Below are 19,776 nucleotides of genomic sequence, written 5' to 3' on the forward strand. Positions count from 1 at the left end.
ACCAGTGGTATGCAGAGGTCTTCCAGGAGTTACATCAACACATTTAGATATTTGCCTAGTTTTACAACAGGCTACATAAAAAGCACTAGCGAACTAAACTAAAGTAAAATATCATACAGACAATGACTTGTTTATACTGATCCATACACTATACCAGCAGTTCTCAAACTGTGGGCAAGTTTGTTTTAATGGGGTCGCCAGGGCCAGTGTTAGACTCGATGCAGTCCAGGGCAGAAAACTTAAGCCTGAGTTTTTCAGTGAGGTGAAACTTGAGGTACGCAAGAAAAATCAGACTCCTGAAAGGAGTACAGGAGTGTGGAACGGGTTGAGAACCACTGGAATAAAGGGTCCAATTTGGGGGGTAGTAGCTAGAAGCTAACTTTCAGGGCTTTCTTTGCTAGGCTGCTAAAAGCAAGAAACAAGCTGTCCTTCAAAGCAAAAAATAAATTTTGGTGCTTTAACATTGCCATATTCATGCTACTATGGAGTTGTGTGCTCAGTTGTTTGGTGTTGAGGTTTCCTTATAATTTTAAGAGTCAGTTCCAACTCATCTTTGATTTTCTGAGAGGATCTGCTATTCAAATTCCATTGTGTCAGCAAATCTGATTTCTTACTTGGAAATTTGTCTTCTGCCACTGGGGTACACCAACCTGGTTTCAACACTTTTTAACGTTTCTTTTGGCCACATGGGAAAGTTAGGCTGGATCAGTTTATTAATACTTACTTTGCAAATAGACAAGTGCTCTTTTGGAGAAGTAGTGAAAGGCTAGATGATATAAAATTCTTGAAACCAATTGATAGATTGTATGCAGTATAAGGTGGGTCAAAAGCTGGCTAGATTGTCGGGCTCAACGGGTAGTGATCAATGGCTCCATGTCTAGTTGGCAGCTGGTATCAAGTGGAGTGCCCCAAGGGTCGGTCCTGGGGCCGGTTTTGTTCAATATCTTCATAAATGATCTGGAGGATGGTGTGGATTGCACTCTCAGCAAATTTGCGGATGATACTAAACTGGGAGGAGTGGTAGATACGCTGGAGGGGAGGGATAGGATACAGAAGGACTTAGACAAATTGGAGGATTGGGCCAAAAGAAATCTGATGAGGTTCAATAAGGATAAGTGCAGGGTCCTGCACTTAGGACGGAAGAACCCAATGCACAGCTACAGACTAGGGACCGAATGGCTAGGCAGCAGTTCTGCGGAAAAGGACCTAGGGGTGACAGTGGACGAGAAGCTGGATATGAGTCAGCAGTGTGCCCTTGTTGCCAAGAAGGCCAATGGCATTTTGGGATGTATAAGTAGGGGCATAGCGAGCAGATCGAGGGACGTGATCGTTCCCCTCTATTCGACATTGGTGAGGCCTCATCTGGAGTACTGTGTCCAGTTTTGGGCCCCACACTTCAAGAAGGATGTGGATAAGTTGGAGAGAGTCCAGCGAAGGGCAACAAAAATGATTAGGGGTCTGGAACACATGAGTTATGAGGAGAGGCTGAGGGAGCTGGGATTGTTTAGCCTGCAGAAGAGAAGAATGAGGGGGGATTTGATAGCTGCTTTCAACTACCTGAAAGGGGGTTCCAAAGAGGATGGCTCTAAACTGTTCTCAGTGGTAGCAGATGACAGAACGAGGAGTAATGGTCTCAAGTTGCAGTGGGGGAGGTTTAGATTGGATATTAGGAAAAACTTTTTCACTAAGAGGGTGGTGAAACACTGGAATGCGTTACCTAGGGAGGTGGTAGAATCTCCTTCCTTAGAGGTTTTTAAGGTCAGGCTTGACAAAGCCCTGGCTGGGATGATTTAACTGGGAATTGGTCCTGCTTCGAGCAGGGGGTTGGACTAGATGACCTTCTGGGGTCCCTTCCAACCCTGATATTCTATGATTCTATGTGAAAGTACTCAACAGTCCAAACTAGTTTTTCTGAGACTTTGACTTCACTAATAATAATTCACCTTTTCTTCTTCAAATGTATAGTTTTTCATGTTGCAACCATTTTAAAACATGAAGATTTGAGGAGGGAAGAACCATTGTGTTTCTTTTTAATTAAAACAAAACCTGAGAAATTTTCTCTTATTTGTCACATTTCCAATTTTCAGGAATTCTTTGAACATGCAAAAAAGCTCTGGGATGATGAAGGAGTAAAGGCATGCTTCGAGAGGTCAAACGAATACCAACTGATTGACTGTGCACAGTAGTAAGTGTTTATTTTTGTGTAATTAATACCCAAGAATGTAATGGATTATAAGTCTGAAAAAGATATTTATATTTGCAAGATTTGGGAGTTTGTGATCCACCAAACAACATTCTAATTTCTTACATATACAAAATATGCACAGCAAGAGTAATGATGGTTTTACTGTGTTGCTCAGTTACTAGACAGCTACACATTTTGCTGGTGCTATTCAACCGCTGAGGAAGGCTAAAGTAAAAGAAAAAGTTAGTGAGTCAAATAATTTTAAGTAACAGCTGTCTGTTTTGTTTCAATTACAGTAAGTAATTAGATTATTTTAAGAGAAAACACTTCTGAATTTTTATTTTGGATTACTCTGTATTTGAACATTTTAAGCATCAAGCCACATAGTAGTGAGATTTTTGAGATTTTTCTCAAAAGCAATGTAAACCTACATTGCTATTGTGTTTCTTCAGTATATTCAACAAACAAACAATAGCTGACCGTTCTTCTAAGAAACTAGCCAGTTTATCTTCTCAAGGGCTACATCAAGTCAATCAGTAAAAGTGTTAACACAAGTAACAATCCCCAAAAGGATTCACTTGATAGGATATGATTTACACAGAGTTCCAGTGGAAATGTTTGTATGTGAGGATGTGGAGATGAAAATCCCAAACAGATTATGACACATAGCACACCCCTCCCTCTCTTTTAATCAAAAAGGAAATAGTTCACCAGTATGCTAAAGCTACAACACTTGACAGTCACCAGAAATAATAACCCAGCTCTGAATTAGACTTTGACCAAAAATATATATTTTGATGTGAATTGCTGTTGCCAGAAATTTTGCCTTGAGAGTTGCTTCGTGATTTAGGGTTTTTGAAGAGCAGGCTCTGTAGATCAGCCTGACTGATAATTATGGTCAGCAGCAAGATCACAGGTCCACTGCAAAACTGAGAGTACTGTTTTTCTGTTCTCTCTACTCCCCTGTTTGGACTCCAGCAGAGAAACAAGAACACAAAGAAAACTCATTCCCTCACTTTTGCCATAAACTGGCAGCTCAGTGCCATTGGGTCATTTCTGCCATAGACGCAAACATAGACACATTTACACACGACAGTGTGGTGGAATTTTGTATGGGTAGAAAGGAGGTCAGTGGGCATAGTTAGCCACAATTTGGGCATTCCTCGTTTACCTTGTGTAATCAGTTCATAGCCAGATTGACTGGAAATATCATTATTTAACTGAAAGCGGTGATTCTTGAATGATGCAACAAACTCTGCAAAAGACCCTAAATTTGTGATTTCTGTCAATTTTTTTCTCTATGGTACAGATTTGGTCTGTGCTGATTGAAGTGTCCAGCATACAGACAAATCCTACATATCTTTGCCAGTCCTGTTTGGGGAAAGGGGTAGGATGCAACGGAACAGCATGAAAAAAGTAAATTATTCCATTGTAATATTAATGGAAGTATGTTTATGTGAGCGTAAAGAAGCCTCAAATGGAAATTTTGGCATGTGGGAAAAGACTTATGCTCCAAATCTTATGTACAGAAAGGAAATGAAAGTGACAAAATGGGATTGGGGTCAATTCCGATATCTCAAAATGTTAAATTAAACTTCGCATTTTTCTAAAAGAATGTAAAGAATAAGAGGGTTTTCTTTTCTACATGCCGTGTCCCCTATCGCCTCCAATTGATCATTTATTTTTTGAGATAATCACCAAGAGTTTAACAATCTCAGTTAAAGAGAGAGTACTATGCATTAGTTTATCTAATCCAAATAGTGCGAGACAGAACTACTATTAAATTTGGTAATTTAGGATAGCTTTATTTGTTACAATTCTGAATATAATGCTTAGAACGTATATAACGTTTTACATCTTCAAAGGGTTTCACAAACACTAATTAATACTTAAAATACCATGTGAAGCAAGTAAGTTTTTGGTTGAGTAAATGGAAGGAAAGTTGTCAGGTGACTTCGCCGAGGCTTCAAAAGAAGTTAGGGTCAGAGTAGATATTGGAACTCATGAATTCCGGTTTCCTACTTCTGTGCTTCACACACACAGCTTTCTATCGGGAAAGATTATACTGCTGCTTAAAAATAGGTTAACATACTCTTATTTTGGGGGACAGATTGAAAATATTTCTGGCTTTAACCTGCTCCCCAAAACAGTCACTTGTCACTACTACACAGAAGCATTGGTACAATAATGATGTAGTCAATGGATGGGTAATTCTTGCTTTTTGTTTTATCTATTTATATGTTATGTACTATATGATGACAGCAGCTACTTCATGTAGAAATGTGTACCTCCATTCCAGAAGCTGACATAATTTAGAACAGTAGAGTTATCTTGTTTCTTCTAAACTGAAGAATATAATATTTGATATGGAGATATACCTATCTCATAGAGCTGGAAGGGACTTTGAAAGGCCATCGAGTCCAGTCCCCTGCCTTCATGGCAGGACCAAGTACTGTCCCTTATTTTTGCCCCAGATCCCTAAATGGCCCCCTCAAGGATTGAACTCACAATCCTGGGTTTAGCAGGCCAATGCTCAAACCACTGAGCTATCCCTCTGTGCCCCCTGCTTGCGTCTGTGTAACACCAACAGACCCCAGTCATGGGGATTGAACCTGAGACCTCTGGAGCTTAGTGTAATACTAAAAGTAAGTTTGAAATATTACTGGAAAAGATACACATATTTTTCTCTATACATGGACAAAAGGCTTTGTACACAAGTACTAACTTTATGTCTAAGGAGGACTGAATGGAATTCACTTTTGGAGCACACTAATAGTTTTTCTTTATTTTGCAAAAAAAAAAAGAGTAATGTTGAATGGCAATAGCTGTCTTCCCCTTCAGTCATCCTCAAGCTCCCAGGGGTTGAGCAAGCCACATTCACCATGTTTTCATCTTGTCCTCACTTGATGAGCAAGCATCCCAGAGCAACAGTTGAACCCCGATCTTCTAGATGGGAATGCAGACAGTGTGTGATCTGTGGGCCACCAGTCCTCTCTCCATTTTAAAAAAACTTCTTTTTTAAGACAGTTATTAGATTACAAGATGGGTGGGATGTCTTTATAAAAATTGTTGAATATTATGAAATTAATTATAAATAAAATCCAAGTTAAAATACTTTAATTTGGCTGCAGTTCAGAAGCTTCAGCAAGTTTAAAACTACATTTTAAAAGCTTAGCTTATTTAATTTAATTTTATTTTTTTGAGAAGTATTAACGTTATCCTGCTGGTACCAGAGGCCACAGAAACCAGCATAGAAATAGGGGCCTCATTCTCATTTACACTCATTTACGTAAATTTGTGTTCACTGTAAGGCTGCTTTACACTACCAGACTGGTGTAAAAGGTCCTTAATGTAAATGACATCAAGCTCTGAGTGTCTATTTATTTTAGTTTTTCTCCCATAACACCCTCTGTTACCTGAACTTTGTTTAAACGAGTGTCACATTAATACATACCATGGAATTTATGAGAAATGGAAAAACTGTGACCAAGCAGGCTATTTCGCTTGAGGTCTGACAGCTCTAGATGTATCATAAAGCAAAGATTTGAATTTTTCTATCCCTACCTACAAAGTTATACAATATAGTTATACCCCATACTGAGAAAAAGTATTTCACCGCTACAAGACAGGTGTTTTTGTATTTTTTTTTTTTAAATAAAATACAGCAAGTTTAGTGTTTTGTGAAATGCACTTCACAGAACCAGAAGTGTATTCTTTACTCTGGCTTCTATTTTTCCTCTTTCTTTCTGGGCTGAAATACTTTATCAACTTTTTTTAATAAATAAATCTCCTTAATTTTTATACTTTTCACAAATGTAAGAGGCACTGCACACAAGAGATTAAAATATGGTTCTGAGAGTGCAAGAACCTCATTCATTTATTTTTCCTTTAAATTCCACTTCTCTTATCTAGATTTTGGCAGTGTCATGTACAAAACCAGCCTATTGACAATGAAAGAGTTGGGGAATCATAGTACTGGAGATTAAGTGAACACTGAAGTGTATTTTTGGGTACTCTAATACAGTGGTTCTCAACTAGGGATATGTGTACTGCTGGGTTTACGCAGAGGTTTTCCAGGGGGTACATCAACTCTTCTAGATATTTGGCTAGTTTTACAACAGGCTACATAAAAAGCTCTAGTGAAGTCAGTACAAACTGAAATTTCATACAGACAATGACTTGTTTATACTGCTCTATATACTATGCACGGAAATGTAAGTACAATATTTATATTCCCGTTGATTTATTTTATAATGTTATGGTAAAAATTAGAAAGTAAGCAATTTTTCAGTAATAGTGTGCAGTGACACCTTTGTATTTTTATGTCTGATTTTGTAAGCAAGCAGGTTTTAACTGAGGTATAACTTAGGATATGCAAGACAAATCAGACTCCTGAAAGGGGTACAGTAGTCTGGAAAGGTTGAGGCCAACTGCTTTAATACTCTGGAAATTTAAATCCCTTGAGAGAAGCACAGGGCTATGATTTAATGCTGCCCAGGTGCTGCCTAGAGCATAGGCAGTGTACTAGGCAATAATGTTGATTATTAAAAATTTCACTCCATAGCTGGTCACATGAAACAGACTTCTGAAAAATGATTACAACCCCAGTTTTAACTACTTTATAAATTACATTGTTTCTTCATGATTGCCATCTCTCACTACATGACAAACTTTAACTATGTGCCTAGAAGGGCTTTGTAAAGTATAGTCTTCTATGAATCCAGAACTCCTCAAAATAAATGATGATTCAGTTATAAAGGGGGAAAAAACCCAGGTCAGATCGCAGTTTGTAGAACTGATTAAGTGTCCCTAACAGTTTAGGAGCGTGTTAAAGTAAATGGATTTATGGAAACCATGAGGTGTTGAGCTCCCTTTTATTTGTTAAGAGCATACCACGAATACAGTTAAGCTGATAATGATTGATTGATGCTGTTTGACTGCTCAGTGGTGCATGTGAAAGCTGTTTCTGGTGAACAAGTGTGCATGTCACAAACCAACCTGCACCTACACACTCCCATCATATTTCAGTGCTAACTGACAGCATTCTTAGCAATCCCAGCAGAGAAACCAATGATTTTAGCTGTCAGAGACTGAACTGTTCTCTTCACCTTTTAAAAATAGGGTTGAGGTAGGCAATGTAGAAAGACTAAGGCTTTGACTACACTATACAGCTTTTAGCGACACAGCTGTGTCGCTAAAAGTCAGGCAGTGTAAACGCGGTTTGTCATCACTTTTGTCGACAAAATACCTTTACCCCCTATGAACAGGGTTCGCGTTACCAAGAGGAGAGCGCTCCTGCCAACAATGAGCCATTTACACTCCCACGTGTCGCGGTAAAACTTTTGTCTTTCGAGGGGGGGAGGGTAAAGCACCAGTGAATGACAAAAGTTTTGTCGTTCAGTTGGCAGTGTAGACAAAGCCTTAATTTGATAACTACCCAAGGTGTACCAGTTCTTTGGGTAAACAAAGGTCTTTAGTGCTATCAGTGCATACCCTTTTGAAGTACTCAAGCACCAATGAAAAATCTAAAAACATTTTGAAATATGGCTTTATCCTAGTAAAACATTATATATGAGAGCACTAATTTGAGTGACTAATTTGAAAGAAATAATTTATTCCATAAATTTTAACTTTTTTATTTCTGTAACATCCACAAGCAGTATAAAATTTTCTTACGTTTGTTCATTATTCAAAATTACTAATGTTTGTGAGATATTTTAATTCTTTGGATTGATCTCGAACCATTTGCTACAAGTATTAATTATTCTGTATTCAAAACTTGGCTAGGTTGGTTAGTTCTGATTGACTGATCATCACTTATTTTTGTGTTCCCTGGCTGAGTGAGGTTAACTCTGATAATCAGAAATAAGGCTTAAAGATGCCATTGGGGCTTTGACTCTCTCAGGTAAACATAGGAGTTTAAAGAGTAGGAAAATAGATAAGCAGGATTAGTCAATTAAAACCTTTTTTCTTTCTGGGTCACACAGACTTTGCTCAAGGCCTCGTTCCTAGAAAAAATTTAGGCTACTGTAAGATTTATTGGATGGTTTCAGTGTTTAAATTTAATTTGGTCTCATTGCATTCTTACAAAATAACTGTGTGTAAGTGGGTGGTCGTAGCTGTGGAAAATGCATTCTGGCTCATTTAATTGCCTCTGTTCTGGGACTTGGGGAAGATTTAGGGAACCCTGTCCCCTGCTTTGTCAACCAGGATTCTATCCGATATGAAATATGCCACTTCTGGTATGCTCAAGTATGCAACCTTAAATCGGCTTTCTACAAATATTTGTGCTCGTAAAGCTTGATTTTTCAAGTGTTCAGAAAAGCAAACACAAGCTTGGCCAAAGCAAATTTATTTTTATATTTGAGCTAATATACATGGAAAAAACACATATCCAGTTTTTTCTTCGCAGTTGCTCTCTCTTTGAGAATGGGGTTTCACTAGCCTCCTGAGTTGGTTGTTTTGTCAAAGTTTGTTGGACTACAATTACCTGCCGCATCTTCTCTCAATGTTGTTCTTTTCTGAGATCAGCCCGCTGGAACACTTCTTCTTTGCACTGGGAAAGTGTCTCCATCCTGCTTCAGCTTCTCCAAGCAAGGCCCGCTTGCTTAGCTGATGGGACCAAGCTGTTGGCAGACTCGCCCATCTCCTGTCTAAGTCTAGCATCTGAATTCCTGCATTTATCCCAGTACTAGATAGGATAACTATAGAAAAGTTCTTCTTTGAATGATTGTCCACATGCGTTCCACTTCATGATTGGATACTTTGAGCCAACAGTGCCCATTGGTGCTGTGCCTGCACCTTAGGTATCCTCGTGCCCCTACCACTACCCAAGGGCATATAATCCAGAGGCCAACCATCCTTCAGTTCCTTCTTACTGCCTGTGGCTGTGAAACAGTATCCTTGGCTGTATCAACTTCTCTTACACTCTGTGCAACTGAAATTATTTTTGTTTGTATTGTGACAAAGCTACAACCTTGTCTCAGTGGGTTCCGCTCTTCCTGGCAGATTACAGTAGCCCCAGAGGCTCACTGTGACCCTCCATGAAGCCCTTCTCTCTCTAGAGGCAAGGGTCACAGCCTTCTGAGCCATTTTCATCATAAGCCAGCAAGGGAGGTGAGGAGAAGCTATCCTCCCTCATACAGTTTCTGTTGTCTCCCAGTCTAAGTGATTAGTTGGGGAAGTGAGGGGGGAGCCCGGGCCCGCCCTCTACTCCGGGCTCCAGCCCAGGGACCCTGATAGTAGCAGCTCTTGGTAGCTGACTTTTTGGAAACAGGACAAGTACGATTCCCTGGGCCACTTCCCCACAGCAGCCCCCACTTCCTCAATATCTATATCATCCTTACCTGAGGGCCTCCTTTCTTGTGCCTGATAAGGTTTGTACTGCTCTGTTTCTCTAGCAGTGTGGCTTCCTCCTACAGCTCCTGACACACACACCCTCACCTGACTAAGTGGGAGGCTTTTAACTAGTTTCAGCCAGCCGCTGATTGGCTTCAGGTGTCCCAATCAACCTAGCTGTCTCCACTACTTTCTGGAAGGATCTTAATTGGCCCCAGGTGTCTTGATTAACCTGGAGCAACTGCCATTTGGTTACCATGGTAACAGGGATTTGTTTAGGCATATCTGTACATTGATGATTGGCTCATTCAATCATGCATCATGTGAACATCTCCATTCATATGATCCTACAACTTTTCTCTACCCTGGGTCTCCGCGTGATCAGAGATAATATTAGTGCTGACCCAAAAAATAGAGTTTACAGGGCCAGTGCTGGATTCCACAACAGCAAGAGCTTATCTGCCACAAGACAGATTCAGTACCATGGTAGACCTCATCAACCCAGCTGCAGGTTCACCCTCCAACATCTATAAGACACTGCTCAGACTTCTGAGTCACGTGGCCTGCTGCACTAATGATACACAGCATGCCAGATTTCACCTATGTTGCATTCAAGGGGAGTTGAAATCCGAATATCTCTCAAACAGATATCATATGGACATAAGGGTACAGGTACATTCTCCAGGTAAGCAAAGGGATATCATTTTCTCTACCTCTCGATAACTGATTGTTCTGCACTCAGCCAGGAAAGTCATCTGGATCACCTTCAACTCAAGGTCTATGGACCACTGAAGAGATTAACCTTGGCATAAACATCCTGGAGCTGAAAGTTATTCAGCTAGCCTGCACAGCATTTCTCCCCATTCTAAGTGGACTGACAGTCCAGGTCATGACAGACAACACAACAGCAAAGTTTTAGATCAGCAGACAGGGAGGAGAATGTTCATCTACCCCTTTGTCAAGAAGCTGTTTGCCTATGGAACTAGTCTGTTCGTAACCAGATCATAACAGTAGCTCTGTATCTGCCAGGTTTGCAGAATGTCCTAGTTTACTGGATCAGCAGGCAATTAACATCTGACTACAAATGGATTGTCAAAGACTCCATCCTGCAGAGTATCCTCCACAGATGGAGTCACTCAAAAGTCGATCTATTCACCACAGACAAAAATGCAAAGTGTCAGATGTTCTACTCAAGATGGGAGTCTGAGCCCAGGTTCTCTGTCAGATGCTTTCCTCATCTTGTGGACTCCAGAGATAACATATGCCTTCCCACCAATCCCATTAGTACCAAGGGTCCTAAAGAAACGCTGACCGGACTCAGCGGTAATAATCATACTAGCACCAGCTTGGCCCAGACAGTTCTGGTACTCCAACCTAATGAACCTGTCAGCACAACCCCTGATAACATTACCTGTCTTACCGACATGATCTCCAAGAGAGAAGGGCAGATTGTACATCGGGACCCAGCATCATTGCCCCTCACAATATGGATGCTGGCTGGTAAAATAGCATTGAAAGAAGCTGCTCTGCTAAGGTCTGAATATGTTAGTATGAAGTGCAAAGGACTCTCCTAGGCTGACCTATGGAGTGAAATGTAAGAGATGCTCTGTTTGGGCAGCACAGCCCAATCTGTCTTCTCTAGACATTCTGATTTCTGTTATTCTGGACAACCAGTTATCCAGAAAGAACTCATGGCTATCAATCAGCTCTCTAAGGGTGTGCTTAGGAGCAATAACAACTCACCATCCCCCCCATACAGGATCACATCATATTTTCCCATCCCACAGTTGCTAGTTTCCTCAAGGGCTTTATTCATGTTTCCCCTAGTCCAGGTGCCTTCTCACTCCTGGGATCTTAATATAGTCTTAGCTAGGTTAATGCAGTGATGCCCAAACTTCTGTTGTCTCCCTGCTTACCGGTAATGGACTCTGTCTGCACCCCACCCCCTCCATTACTGCACAGTTGGCTCAGCAGAGGAGGTTGGGCTGAAAGTGGAGCTGGGGGCAGAACTAGGGATGGGGGTGCGGGGTGTAAATTTTTTGGCCCTAGGGCCACATCAGGTACAGAAACTGTATGGAGGGCCAGGTAGGGAAGGCTGGGGGAGCTATGCATCCCCAAACAGCAAGGTATGGCCTGGCCCCTGCCCCCATTCCAGCCCCTTGGAACTCCCACCCCCATCCAACCCCCCCTGCTCCCCATCCCTGACTGCCCCCCCGGGAACCGTGCATCCTATCCAAACACCCCTGCTCTCTGCCCCCGACCATCTCCCAGGATGCCCGTCCCCTATCCAATCCCGCCTGCTCCCCACCCCCTGACCAGCCTCCTCGGGCCCCCCCGCCCCCTATCCAACCCTCCCTGCTCTCCCCACCCCACGTTACCTGTGGGGTGAGGGAAGGGAGGCTCAGTCCTTTCCCTGTGCGTTTCCCCTGCTCATTTGGCTGCTCTCCCTGGCAGTCAGGCAAGGCTCTCTCCCTGTCTGGGCTTGGCTGCTGGGGGCAGGGGCCAAGCATGCTGGAGGTGGAGGGGGGCCCTGGTTTGCTCTGCCCCTGTCCCCAAAGGCAGGGCCCAGGCCCCTTGACCACTCCCCTGCAAACTTCCCTGCTCCTTGCCTCCCGCCTCAGAACTCCCCCTGACCGCGCAGCCCTGGAGCACCGGGTCTGGCCGCGCTATAGCCTGGCCGGAGCTGCAGCCACGCTGCCCAGGTGCTGGGGGAACTGTGACTGCGAGGGAAGCAGGGAGAGAGCAGATGTGGCCGGCGGGCCGGAGTTTGCCCTACTCTGAGCTAGAGGCAGATCTGGCCTGGGGGCAGAGAGGGAATGATGTCAGAGCTGGGTTGGGGCAGAGCAGAGGGCAGAGTGGAGTTGTGGCTGGGGGCAGAGCAGGGGACGGAGTACAGCTGCAGCTGGAGGCAGAAAGGAACTGGGTGGCGCTCCCTCTCTGCCCCCTCGAATGTTCTTCTTCGAGCAGTGTCCCTGTGGGTGCTCCACTTCAGGTGTCTGTGTGCCCCTGCACCTCTAATTGGAGATTTTTGGTAGCAGTGTCCCGTTGAGCCTGGGCATGTGCTCTCCCTCCCTCCTGGTCTGCCTCGAGGCTATTTAGCACCAGGAACTCCCCTCACTTCCTTCTGTACTGCCTTTGACTGAATGAGCAGGTTTCTCTTCCTTATCTGTGTCATTAGTATAAGTCTTACTTGTTTTGTTACCTTTGTTCTCCCTAAAAGTACTCAGGCTAGTGTTTTGTTTTATTTTATTTTATTTTATTCCTTTGGTAGAAAAAGGAAAAGAACTTCACTTTCCTTCCCTGTCTGGGGGCATTTCTCCCCCCCCCCCCCCCCAGGCATCTAGTAGACTCATAATTATTTTCTTTTTCAGTTTAAAAAAAAAAAAGTAAAGACGATGTTCTTCTGCATATTCCTACTTGCTAGAGGATGACAACCCCCTGCCCAGGGGCTTGCCTGGCTCTCTCTGCTCCAAGAGGTACCTCTCCTGCCAGGAGTCAGTTCCTGTAATGGCCAGACACTCACTGTGCCTGGGAGACCCTCACAGACGTGATTAAATAAATTTGTTAGTCTCTAAGGTGGCACAATTCCTCCTTTTCTTTTCACAGAAGTGCTTTACCTCCACACCTAAAACTGCAGCCTCACAGGAGCTGGGAGCTGAAGTAAAAATTCCTCCCTATAGAGAAAACACTTCAATCTGCAGGGAGCTCCGGTGCGTGTTGATCCCGGATCATCCCCGGAGCCTTCACTTCAAAAGGGGTCAAGAAAAAGAAGAAGAAGCCACCAACAGACTCCGCCTGGAAAGGCTCCTCTGAGCAACTGGCCAGCCAGAGGGGTGTTACCCAGCCACCTCGGTAGGACAATACCAGCAGAGGCACCTCCTGCTGTGAGCTCAGCTCTCTGGAAGCTGAAACCTGAGAAGCAGCTTCCTGCTGTGAGCTCTGCTCTGAGCTCTGCTCTCCACACCAACAAGGGGCTTCTGTAAGCTCTGTGCTGCTCTGAGTTCTACTCTGGGCAGCTACTGCACGGAGAGGGCACAGTTACCGTACCATCTCTGAAAGAGCAGCACAGAGAAGCCCTGCTGTCAGCTCTGCTTCCGCACCAGGACACCAGAGGCTTCCACCCTCATGCTCTGAGGCAATGGTACCGTCCCCTAAGGAGAGGGGACAGTTATCATACCATCTCTAAAAGAGTGGCACAGAGAAACCCTTTGGTACCAGATGCAACAAAACTCCCATTTAGGAAGTGTTCTGCACCTTCCCAACCATTGATACCGACTACAGACACTCCTCCGTGGTTCTGGATGAGCCCATGGTAACACAGGTACTCTGATACTCTGGAAACCTGTGGCCTCGGTACCCAGGAAGAGACAATTACCATACCGTCTCTTAAAAAAAAAAAAAAAAAGGCACCAACTTTTTGTACTGGGAAAAACTCTCATTTAGGGAGTGCTCTGTCCAACTATCGGTACTGACAATGTACCACGGACCCTCCTCTGTGGTACCAAATGAACCCATGGTACTGCATGAGCTCTGGTACCCTAGAGACCTGAGGAAGAACCCCATTACTTGGTACCAGGACCCCGATATCGAGCACATCCCGGCACCCAGAATCACTCTTAGCACTGGGCAGTATACTGCCAATACCCCAGTCAGCAGCACCCTTACCTACTGACGAATCTGACACTGGCCAGGAGGAGATCATTCCCTGGCCCCTCAAGGTGGTCCACCACCACACTACAGGGGTCAGCCCCAATTCCATCATGCCAACCGCCCGTGCCTGCCTTCCTTGCCTCTCCCTCCCAAGGCCATATTGTAACTCTTCGGGTATATACACATACGGCGCGACCGTCTCTGGTGTCTCTCAGGGAGAGTCCCCCAGATGGTTTGCTACAGCCTGGCACCTGAGCCAGGGCAGGAGAGCACCTAAGCCAGGACAGGAGAAAACTTTTTCAGAACAGGAAAGAAGGGGGAAGGGGAAAAAAAGAGAGAGGGGAAAAAAAAAACACCTGAAGAGGAAGCTACCTCTTCAGCACACTTCTCCTCATCTCTTCCAGATGAGTCTGTGCTGCCCACCCCTCATCACTAGGTGAAGATTTAAGAACTTTCTAGATCTTACCAAGAGGTTGGCAGATGAGCTGCAGATTCCCTTACAGGAGGTGGCAGATACACATCACAAGTTGGTGGAAATTCTGCACACTACCTTTTCATCTAGAACTGTCCTCCCAATTAATGAGTTGATTCTAGATCCTACCAAAATCATCTGGCAGAGCCAGCCTCCATCGCACCAACCAGAAACAGTGTAGAAACAGAACAGTGTAAACAGAACAGAAACAATGTAAACAAAAACAACCCTACATCTCTACCCAAAGAGGCAGGCTTTGTTTTCAACATCTGCAACCCAACTCCATCCTAGTGGATGTGGTTAATGCATGAAGCAAGCAACATAATGCCAAGTCAACTCCATATGATCAGGCTTCGCAAGATGATGTATTCATCAACAACATTATTGTTTAGAGTCATAAATTACCAAACTGTCATGGCCAAAACAATTTTGTTAATCTTGGGAAACCCAGGATGTTTCTGAAACATTACTGGAAACACACAAAGAACAGATTCAGACCATTCTTAGAGAAGGTCAGTTAATAGCCAGACCGGTCCTAGAGACACCTCTGGATGTAGCTGTTACAGCTGCCCGCCCAGTCTCCATAGACAGTGGTACTGAGGTGGGTTGTGGTTTTGTTTTGTTTTTTGTTTGCTACACCTCTCCAGATTGCCCAAAGAGCTACAGACTTCCAATTTGAAGGGCCAAACTCTTTGCGGAGAAGACAGATTTTCTCTACACATCCTGAAGGATTCTCGGACCACATTACACTCCTTAGGAATCTACACTGTGGAACAGAAGAGGAGATATACCTCTCAACCACACCACAGATCACAGTCTTCTCAATACTCACCATCTCTGTGTTGTTATGAGCCACAGTATAAGAGGCCCAGGGCTCAAAAGTGAGAAGAGTCTGCACCCCAGTCCATGACCTCTCAAACTGCCTCTTATAAACACTTTGATGAGCTGGTTGTGGGCCTGTACAATGATACCTTACAGCATCAGCTGCCATCTATACACCTGTCACGCCACTCAGAAGTCACCTCACCTTACCTTACTTCACAGCGGTTAGGACCAGCTCTAGAGCAAAGAGATTGATTTCTAGCCCTGAACTTACAGCGTGCCTACTTCCATATCTCAATACAACCATCGTACAGGAGATTTCCTACTGCTTACCTTTGGTACAGGATCATTATAGGTACAGACTGCTCCACACAGGGTAGTCTCCAAGGTTCACTTCATTGTAGTGGCATACTAACCCCGGTACAGTGGCTGGACTTTATCACACCAACCTGCTGCAGTACAAATGAGAGCGCTCCTCTTACTACCCACATTCACCACCCTGATATGCTGGGGAGCTCCCCTACACAACAACAAGGTTCAGGACAAATGGCCTTCCACAGAAATGACCTTCCATATCACTCTTTTGGGGCTAGGAGCTGTCTGGAGTGCCTGTGCACAAACTCTGCCTTTCATCAAAAACAACACACAAAGGTTATGATAGACTTAATGTGACCTGTATGTTTTGTATAAACTGTCAAGGAGCTGCCAGATCTCCCTCCCTCTGCAAGACAGCATTCAAACTTCGGAATTGATGCACCCATCACAATGTGCTCATCTCAGCTGTCTGTCTACAAGGGATAACCAACAGTCTCAGTTGGAATTTTCTCACGACAATGAGTGTATACTGAATTCACAGGTGCTTCAAGATATAGCCACCCTTTGGGGAAACATTCACTGGCAGTTGCTCTCATCTTCCCAACGGACAGGGCCCACTTGTATGTCTTTTCCCAGATTCCTACCCTGTCCAAGATTCTGCTGAAAATTCAACAAAACAAAGCGAGAGTTATTGTGATTCTCCCTCTTGACTATGACAAGTCTGGCTCCCTTACCTGACGCAGATGGCAATTTGCCCTCTTGTTCCTCTGACATCAGCCCATTCCTCATCTGCTCTCTCCAAACAATGGGCTGACCCTTCACCCCAACCCATGGGTCCTCTGCCTCCAGGCTTGGATCTTTCTTTGTTCCAAGGCTTAGAAGCAGAATGCTCTGACAAGCTGAAACACATGTTGCAACACAACCACTAGTTGACCACTCCACATACATATCTACAAAATGGAAACGACTCCAAGTTTGTTCCATTCCAAATGGACAGACCCAATGTCATCTTTCCTCCCTCTGATTTTGCACTACATTTTAGACTCTCACTCAGCTCCCTTAAGGTACATCTCATGGCAAAAATGGCTTCCCACTTGGAGTTTGCTCAACCACTAATGAATAGACTCTTTAAGGGCATTGGGACTCTCTTTCCCCCTTGTGACACCACCCGCTCCAGCCTGGGACTTGAATCTAGTTCTTAGGGCTTGGAGTAGACCTCCCTCTGAGTCGAGGGCAACTTGTTCTCTCTTACACCTGTCCATGACCACAGCATTTCTAATTGTCATCACCTCAGCTAGGCACATAGGAGAAGTAGTGGCCCTGATAGCACACCCATCATTCATGGCCTTTGTCTTTAAAAACCAAAACAAAACTAAAAACAAAACAAAAACCTCTAAGGCCATATCCCAAGTTTCTCCCTACTTTTTCTGCACTTTCTATATAAATCAACAGATCCATCTGCCTGTTTTTTCCCAAAACCACATTGTGACAACTGGGAGACAGTTGTGCATATGCTAGATATTAGAAGGACATTAGCATTCTACTTGGACTAACGACTTCAGAAAATCCCCTAAACTCTTCCTTTCGTCCACAGAAAGATCCAAAAGTTCTGTGGTATCTCCTCAAAGACTATCCAAATGGGTCTCTAGTTGCATTAATCACTTAGCAAGGGCACAACTTGCTTCCGTCCATACGCACTCCATGAGATCAGTTCCTACCTCAATCTCATTCCATAGGGATACCCCTATCTCCCCAATCTATAGAGCAATGATTGGGGCCTCTGTCCGTACTTTCACAGAACATTATGCGGTCACTGAAGATTTGGCCGCTGACACCATCTTCTACTCCACAGTACTCTCTGTAGTAAAAGACTCCGCTCCGAAGTTCCAGTCTCCATTGGTGGGTACTGCTCCGGAGTCACCTAAAGTGGAGCACTCATAGGGACAGTACTCGAAGAAGAAGAGGAAGTTACTCACCTTGTGCAGTAACAATGGTTCTTCGAGATGTGTGTCCCTATGGGTGCTCCACAACCCGCCCTCCTTCCCTCTACTTCGGAGTTCTCTATAGGGCTCTGGGGTAGAGAAGGAAGTGAGGGGGGTTCGCCCGTGCAGTGCTAAATAGCCTCAAGGCAGACCACGAGGGAGGGAGAGCACATGCGTGTGCTCAATGGGACACTGCTACCAAAAATCTCCGATTAGAGGTGCAGGGGTACACAGACACCTAAAGTGGAGCACCAATAGGGGGACACATCTCGAAGAGCCATCATTACTGCACAAGGTGAGTAACTTCCTCTTTCTCCATGCCCCCCTAGGTGGGCGTGCCCCACAGTTTTGCGGACCACTGAGTTAATGGGTCCTCCCTTTGAGCCCCTAGCAATGTGCCCACAGTACCATCTATTTATGAAAATGGCCTTTTTATTAGCAATAACAGAAGTCAAAAGGGTAGGGAAAATTCAGACTCTTATTGCTGGTCCACCTTACACAGTGGTCCATAAGAATAAAGTGACCCTGAGGCCTCAACCTGAATTCATACCAAAGGTTGTTTTAGACTTCAATTTCAGTCAGGTGATTCATCTGCCATACCAATCTCTTAAGTTTGCTCCAACCCCACCTCTGACCTAGGAGATCACATCTTGCAGGTCACCAGAAGTGGAAATCCATGTGGACAGTCACTTGAAGAGAGAAACACAGTTACTGTAAGGTAGTAAATGTTCTTTTCTAATTTCCAGTTATAGACATTTTAGCTGTCAAATCCTGAATGTGACAATGTGTGATAAAGACCCCTAATGAGAGAGGCTTCACCAAACAGGAGAAGAGAATACTTTATTCAGGTTCCTAATGCAAAATGTGGCATTTAGTTGTGAAGGCCAGCATTTGAAACAAAGGCCAGAAGTACTTCCTTTGTTTAATGGAGAGCCCTGAGTACATACCATTTGTAACTATTCCTGTGGCTTCTAAATATGACTGTAACAATCTATGTGCCCAGACTCCATGCAAGTAGCTAACAGTTCAGAAACTGGGATAGAACGCTGCTAAGAAGGAACTGGGTAACAAGGTAACTTATAGTCCTTGGTACCCCAAGAACCATCACAGGAACTCAATAACATGGTTTCAGAAACTCATCTATCCTGGAGATTAGAATATGCTAAAATCATGTTTGCAAAAATCTGTATTTGAAAATGGTTGTCAAATACAAGTTCTGGTTTCATTGTTAACTACACTAGTTACTTTCATACTACCTTAGTGTTATTGTGTTGACATGGCCAAAGAACTCAGCTGACTGGAGGCTTCAAAATGCTTGTTGATGAGACAGGTGCTCCCTGGAATAAAGCTGCCAAAATTATCTCTTTTATGTGAGTGTGGGAATTGAGGGAAAGCTGGCAAGAGTGATTACTGGAGGTACACAAGAGGAGAAGAGTCCCTCTGCATACTGGTCAAGGAAATTCTGCTCAAACCTTTTTAGTATACATTAAAACATAGTTCTGACTTGTATATTTTCAACTGCAATATAATGTGAACATGGTCTGAGTGTCCATAACATTTCTGTTTTTAAAATCAGCCTTTCATTAGTTTACTGATACCAAAAGTTCTGAGCCAATTACAAACTATTATTTTGGTTTGCTTTTTACCTTTTAAAAAAAAAGTGCTTAAACCATATTTTAGGAGGAAAATTCACGCAAATGGAGACTGTGTATGATACAATAAATTAAACTGTTGAATTATAAGTCAGGGGGAAAATGTTAATAGAAACAGCCACTCACTCTTAACTTGGTAGCCTGTTATTAAATATAAGTCATAAAAATACTTTTTATATCTGAAAGAAATTATTGATTTATTAATGCAGCAACATTTTGTGTTAAAAGCTGGGATCCTGGTTTCACTAAATTACTGTAAGTGATATGTAAAAACTAGAATAACACAGTTTTCTCCCCTGAAAGGCACTCCTCTTGTTTTTACATAAACAAACCACTCTGATGATTACAAAGATTTTTTTT

The 19,776-nt window shown here is 43.4% G+C and overlaps 1 protein-coding gene across 3 annotated transcripts in view; it reads left to right on the forward strand.

Moving 5' to 3' along the window:
* The window catches only part of GNAL (G protein subunit alpha L), a 310,998-nt gene that overhangs the window by 211,363 nt on the left and 79,859 nt on the right, over positions 1–19,776 (forward strand). For all 3 annotated transcript variants that reach the window (XM_084621820.1, XM_084621821.1, XM_084621822.1), the window contains exon 5: positions 2,088–2,185. In XM_084621820.1, coding sequence (XP_084477946.1) covers positions 2,088–2,185 — 98 coding nt within the window. The remainder of the gene's footprint in view (positions 1–2,087; positions 2,186–19,776) is intronic.

This window comes from Lepidochelys olivacea (genome assembly GCF_965140295.1).
Source record: "Lepidochelys olivacea isolate rLepOli2 genome assembly, chromosome: 2".
Lineage (NCBI taxonomy): Eukaryota > Metazoa > Chordata > Testudines > Cheloniidae > Lepidochelys > Lepidochelys olivacea.